The sequence below is a fragment of the Myxocyprinus asiaticus genome, chromosome 30, assembly GCF_019703515.2.
Source record: "Myxocyprinus asiaticus isolate MX2 ecotype Aquarium Trade chromosome 30, UBuf_Myxa_2, whole genome shotgun sequence".
NCBI classification, from domain to species: domain Eukaryota; kingdom Metazoa; phylum Chordata; class Actinopteri; order Cypriniformes; family Catostomidae; genus Myxocyprinus; species Myxocyprinus asiaticus.
In genome coordinates this window covers 34530237-34536941 of record NC_059373.1, presented here as the reverse complement: position 1 = coordinate 34536941, position 6705 = coordinate 34530237, and the positions used below count along the sequence as shown (strand labels likewise).

The 6705-nt window shown below is 35.9% G+C and overlaps 1 protein-coding gene across 1 annotated transcript; it reads left to right on the top strand.

Annotated features, from left to right (window-relative positions):
- The first annotated feature begins 16 nt into the window (after positions 1 to 16).
- Positions 17 to 5153, top strand: LOC127420953 (replication protein A 14 kDa subunit-like). The gene is made up of 4 exons (XM_051663606.1): positions 17 to 214; positions 477 to 551; positions 635 to 743; positions 3845 to 5153. The coding sequence occupies exons 1-4, from the start codon at positions 116 to 118 to the stop codon at positions 3925 to 3927; spliced, it is 366 nt and encodes a 121-aa protein (XP_051519566.1). The 5' UTR covers positions 17 to 115; the 3' UTR covers positions 3928 to 5153.
- Positions 5154 to 6705: the final 1552 nt, after the last annotated feature.

Genomic DNA, 6705 nt, shown 5'->3' with positions numbered 1-6705 from the left:
TCCGGAAATACGTCACGTGGCGTCAGTTTTCCCGCGGTTCTGAGTGTGTGAGGAGGTGTGGGTGAGACTTGACTGTTCGAGACTCGTGCTGTCTGTTTAACCATAAACTTCCACAATGACAGGCGTTTACGAGTCTCCAAAACACAGAATCAATGCATCGATGTTGTCGCAGTACATTAGTCGAGCAGTTTGCTTCGTTGGACGCTTGGAAAAGGTATTAGATTTTACACGGCTACAGATCAGTAGCATGCATTCATTAAGTTTTCACATTAACTGTATATAGGAAAATACATTAGAATGAACGATTCACTAATATAACTTTTTCTTTTATTTACCTGATGAGATGTACCATATACCTACACATCATTTATGTAAAAACGAGCCTTTTCAGGATAATTTGGTGTGCATGTTGCAAGAAATGGCATGTTAGAGTATCTCCAGTCCGTAATTATGACGGAATGATGGTGTTTTGGCAGGTCCATCCATCAGGAAAGGCTCTTACCCTGTCAGATGGAGAAGGGAAGATGGCATCAGTGGAGCTCAATGAACCTGTGAGTGACCAGTTCAGTGTACTAAACTTCAGTAGATGATGTTGACTTTTAATAAAAAGGTATTCTGTTTCACCCCCTTCTAGTTGGATGAAGAGCTGAGTGGGATTGTGGAGGTTATTGGCATGGTGTCCAGCAAAGGAACAATCATGGCTGTTTCATATAATCAGTATCGAGAAGACAAAATCCCTTTCGGTATTGTTGGTTGTGATGTTTCTGATTTGCCTTTTACAAGTCGCTTTCACACATACAGCCTAGGGATGTCAATTTTCAGACGTTTTCATAATCGATCATCATGGAAATTAACGATCAACTTTTTTTTATTAGAAATTAAGTCAAATCTTTACACGCTGCATAAACACAGTACATAACATAAACTGCCGCTTCTCTGGTGGTAGTGTGATGTCAGCTGAATGTGCCTTCGTGCTTTCCCGGTGATCGCTGATGTAATTGTTGGTTGGGATGAAACAAGGAGAGCAACAGTGCTTGTTGTCATTGTTGTACTTTTAAAGTGCAGATTGCAAGCGCCCTCTAGTGGCGTGTGACACTATAGACCACCTTATCAACGTCTGCTGATTACTGCGCATTTGTCCAGAAATTAATCTACGATCAATAAGCTTAATCGATCAAATTATTAACGGAAATCAATCGATTCTCGATTAATCATTAACATCCCTAATACAGACTTTAACAGAAAATTCAACCCGTTCTAAATTGCCAGTATATTTAGCACTGCCTAGTTCCCTGAATGAGAATTTGTAACATTACCTGAAAAGTTCAATTTTGATGCTTTGTAACAGAGTCGTAAGATTAACGGTTTAAGCACATACAAGGTCAGGACGTGCTGACGTATGCTGGAGATGATTTAGTTACTCTGGAGTCCAAAAAAAAAAGGAATCAAATTGGACAGATAGTGAAATTATTCCATTTAATTCAATTCAAGTTTATTTATAGAGCACAGTTTAAAACAACAGACGTTAAGGGGCCTAGGTATCTCAGCGAGTATTGACACTGACTACCACCCCTGGAGTTGCGAGTTCGAAGCCAGGGTATGCTGAGTGACTCCAGCCAGGTCTTCTAAGCAACCAAATTGGCCCGGTTGTTAGGGAGTGTAGAGTCACATGGGGTAACCTCCTTGTGATCACGATTAGTGGTTCTCGCTCTTAATGGGGCGCGTGGTAAGTTGTGCGTGGATTGCAGAGAGTAGCAAGAGCCTCCACATGCTGGGAGTCTCAGCTGTGTCATGCACAGTGAGCCACGTGATAAGATGCATGGATTGACTGTCTCAGAAGTGGAGGCAACTGAGACTTGTCCTCTGCCACCCGGATTGAGGTGAGTAACCGCGCCACCACGAGGACCTACTAAGTAGTGGGAATTGGGCATTCCAAATTGGGGAGAAAAGGGGATAAAAAAACAAACAAAAAAAACAGATGTTGACCAATGTGCTGTACCATCCATACGAAGAAGAACCTATACATACCCATTCAAAAACATACAAAATACAGCCTCTAAGGTTGGTTAAAAGTCAGGGTAAACAAATATGTTTTCAGCTTAGTTTTAAAATCTGATATTGTTAAAGCAGTTCTAATATAATTAGGTAATTTGTTCCAAAGTTTAGGGGCCGCTACCGCAAAGGCACGATCGCCCCTCGTCTTTACTCTAGATCTAGGAACTGTCAAAAGCTTCTGATCTGACGATCTATGGGGGTTATGTTTATGTAGTATATCAGCAAGGTATGAGGGCGCTAATCCATTGAGAGATTTAAAAACAAAAAGCAGTAGTTTATAATCAATTATGTATTGAACAGGGAGCCAGTGAAGAGAATGTAAATTCTGAGTAATATGGTCCTGCTTGCGAGCACCCATCAGCATTCTTGCTGCTGCATTTTGGACCATTTGTAATCTTGATAGAGGAGTATGGCTAATACTTATATAAAGGGAGTTACAGTAATCCAGATGGGCAAAAATAAATGCATGCATGAATTACCTTTTCAAGGTCCTTTACTGACAAGAAAGGCTTGAATTTAGTTAAAAGTCTCAATTGAAAAAATCTAGTTTTTACAACAGAATGGTTCAAATTACTGAGATCACACTTTTTCCCCATTCTGATGGTTGATGTGAACATTAACTGAAGCTCCTGACCCATATTTGAATGATTTTATGCATTGCACTGCTGCCACATGATTGGCTGATTAGATAATCACATGAATAAGTAGGTGTACAGATATTTCTAATAAAGTGCTCAGTGAGTGTATATAAAGGCTATCACATTTTATCATTTCAAATGTTATTCAGAAGAGGAAAAGAAAAGTGGTTAAAGTTTGATTTTTATAAAATGCACTCTGCCTGTGTTAAGAGATTTCATCCTCATACACACATATTGGTCTGATCAGCTTTTGAGTTTGCAGATCATCATCTGTTGGTTTGCATGAGTCTAACAAGAACTGAATACAAATAGAGTAGAATTCAATAAGAACCAAAATATTACAAGTATTGCCTTGTAATATAGCTTAGCTTTGGCTTAGAAGCACAGGCGCCATGGTCGTCTTCTCTCATCCAACACCTCAACAACACGGATCCACAGCGCCCCCTATTGGACTCAATTGTAACTGTGTGATTTGCTTAAAGATTCTGAGGGTAAACTGTGTAATTCACTGCTGCTCACAGCAGGGAAATGCGGAAAGGGAAATGAATTTGCGATATTCGAGTTGTTTTTTAATACTCAAGTAGCTGGTGCAGAACGAGTACTCTTACTCGATTACTCGTGCACATCCCTAGTAAATACTTGAAAATAGTATGAATTATGCAATTAAACAGTAAATGTAACAAAATAGTTTATATACAATATAATGTAATGTTTATTGATGGAATACACATTTTTTATTTATTTTTTTATTTTTGAAAAGATCAAATGTTACCAAAATGATGAAAAACTAATAAAATATAGTTAGTAAAATTAATATTTTCATAATGTACCTAGTTAAAAAGGGCCCCTGTATAATTCATAACATTATTTGGGTGATAATTTATTTCATATGTAAGCAAAAGGGACATAGCGGTAATACACCCAGATGAATCGGTATCTAATTGAATCGAGAGCTTGTGAATCAGAATCTAATTGACAAATCTGCATCAGTACCCAGCCCTATCTGTCATGCATCTCCTAGAAGGGGCCGTGTTTTTCCACGTGAGTTTGTGGTCGGATCAACTTGACAGCCGCAGTGAGAAAAGTGAAAGTGGCTACTGTCTATGTCTAAGTGTGTTGCGATTATTAATACATTTTCTCTTGTTTTCCAGATTTGGAGCTGTACAATGAAGCGGTTAAAGTCCTACATGATTATCCACAGCATTACCCGTTCGAGGTTCCTGTAAGCGGTTAAAACTGTCCATGCAGCATTTTTATATTTGCCTTTTTTCAGCAGTTCTTGTATAATTAGATATTTACTGTAAAATATGTAAATGTTTTTGTTACTTGAAATAAAACTTGTTAAATCTCTCAAACAAAATTCTTACTCCCCCCGCCCATTTCTGATTTTCTTTAGTTATGTTCTTTAGAATAACTAAAGAAAATAGTGGAAGACAGTTTGCGTCATTAACAGCATCTAGGTTATCTTGTCTGCTACAATGTTGCTATAAACAGATTAAAAAATAAAAAAACTTAAAGGAACTCTTGATGGTTTCCTGAGATTTAAAAAAAAACAAAACATTTATTACAAGAAATAATTTGCATTGAAACAACTGTGAAACACATGAAATGTAGTCCGGTCACAAAAAAAAAAAAAAAAAAAAAAAATGACTGTTTTACTATACATTGGACATCCACACATTAGTAAATGTCTGGCAAACTGAGAACCATTTATTATCAGTTGTCTCTAATATGTCTTAACATTGCAGCATTTTTACATTACAATGAACCTTAGACTAATAGTATGTTTTGGCAGTGATTGTTGGTTTATTTATTTTTTCATTTTAATATGTTACAAAAAGGAACAACACCAAATGTCAAACATAAAGCTCAACATTTAAACAGAAATTTAGAGATCTAGGGCTCTTATTTTCCTGAGTGCACAAAGCACTATGCGCTACGTCTTATCTGTAGGTGGGAGTGTTTGCGCTATTGTGGGTGTATGTGCACAAACTGTGGGTGTGTTGTATGTTAATGAAGTGGCGCAAAGCACAATTTGCTATTTTCCTGAGAAATGGTGTATGCTAAGACTTGTATTAAAACCACTTATCTCAGCGCAAAGTCTAAACTCAGTTCCTGTATTTGCAGTTTGGATATTCGAACAGCAGGTGGTTATAAAGTGCATGTCCAAACTCTGAAAATCTAGTGGAACATCAAATTATATCAATGACAGTCACCGTTACTGTTTTATGAAACACTTAGAGATATATGTTAAACTATCTGTAGTTCATGGTTTATTTTTCCAATTATAATTGTTATGTTTATGTTTACAATTGTATTTAAGATCTAATTTTGTATTGGTATTTTTCCACCTGTTGTCATAGAGTGATTTTGAAGTCACTGCAAAAGGGGCCGATAGAAGTGGACGATGGGTAAAATATTTGGATTTGGTATGATTTTTTTGACCACTTTGTGTTATATTGTTTATATATTGGTTTTTCTTTTTTTTTTTAAGTGTAATTTGAATTTAGAAATACTTTTGGTTTAATTTTTTCGTGTTTCAATAAATTAAATTTTTCAAAATCGACGGTAGAAGTGAAGTGCCGATACAATCGCTGTTTACACTAGCCATGATTTGTGTGTCAGTAGATGAAAATGATTAATAATACTTACATTCTTTATAATTTAATGGAGCATACTTCCAAAGTCTGATGAGAATCACGTGTATAAAGGAGCGTGTCACTGTCATAGAAATATGCCTGCACCAAGCTGATTTATTCTTGTTTTGGCACAGGTTCTGTCGCTTTCCCTTTTTGATTGCAGACTTGACAAAGGGTGATTTGCCAGAGGTCAATGAGGATTGTTGTTTAAAACTGTCCATGTTCAATTTTAGCTAGATGAAATGTAAAAATTCTAGATGCAACAATACAACCAATCCCTCACTCAGTATCCACACAAGCGATTTTACGGACATAACGTAAACATGCAATTTCACACCAAATCTGACCTGACAGCTCAAAATATAAATCATTATTGTAGGCTTACCATTGTGAATTGGGATAGGGTGAGGACATTTTTTTATGTGCTTGCTCAATAAGTTACGTAGTGCCGCTTTAGCTCCTTTACTGAACACTGTTATCAGATAATTAAAGACTTTACACTCTTGTTGGATGGATCAAATTATAATAGCATTCTTTTAATGTGTCTGATGGAGTTGACACAAATTACAGTAAGATGTAAGTTATGAAGTGAATAAATGTCAGATTTCAGAAAAAACTCAACCTGTTCCCTTACGTTTTGTTCGCTGAGACCTTTGTCTACAAATATATCCATTTCAAATTAATTTAGTATTAAATAAATACGATTTAAAACCTGTTTTATCCCTTATCTCAAGAATCAGCTAGCCATATTTATAATTATTTAGACTTTAAAAGTCTTATATTTTTTATATCATTAATGCCACTGAAATGAGGAGACTATTTCTACTGTTTCTATTGTACATTTCTATTGTTTTGATGACATTCTCACTATTTTCCACTTTCATTATGTGAGGGAGGTTAATATTTCTGTGGAAAAAAATGCATATACCATTACAAGATTCATCATTCATAAAATGTCAAACTGTCGGGTGGCGGTGAATGAGCCAAATACCTCAACCAGTTGCTTCAATATAGTTGTCATGTTGAGTAACTCCACTATTTGACAAGACAAGTCATCTTCATCAGGAATAAAGCCGTTAGAGTGGTGTTCAGATATATTTAATATTTAAAATAATGAGCAATAGGTGGTCTCCATTCAGTACAATATTTTTGTGATCAGCTGCCCAAGGTCAAGCAGCTGCCATTTATTTGATCAGTACTGGAATCATACAGATGTATACTATACATGCACATTCATGGATGTTGCATGTATATTCTGTGAGAAATTTGAACATGAATATACAGTATATATATATATATATATATATATATATATATATATATATATATATGCTTGTTTACATTGCAAGTTCATCTGAAGTTCATGAAATTCT

What these genes read in the sequence shown, in the direction of transcription:
- LOC127420953 (XM_051663606.1), top strand. Translation starts at nt 116, where the DNA reads ATGACAGGCGTTTACGAGTCTCCAAAACACAGAATCAATGCATCGATG. An exon ending in TCGTTGGACGCTTGGAAAAG is followed by an intron (nt 215 to 476) that starts GTATTAGATTTT and finishes GTGTTTTGGCAG; the next exon opens with GTCCATCCATCAGGAAAGGC. An exon ending in AGAAGACAAAATCCCTTTCG is followed by an intron (nt 744 to 3,844) that starts GTATTGTTGGTT and finishes CTTGTTTTCCAG; the next exon opens with ATTTGGAGCTGTACAATGAA.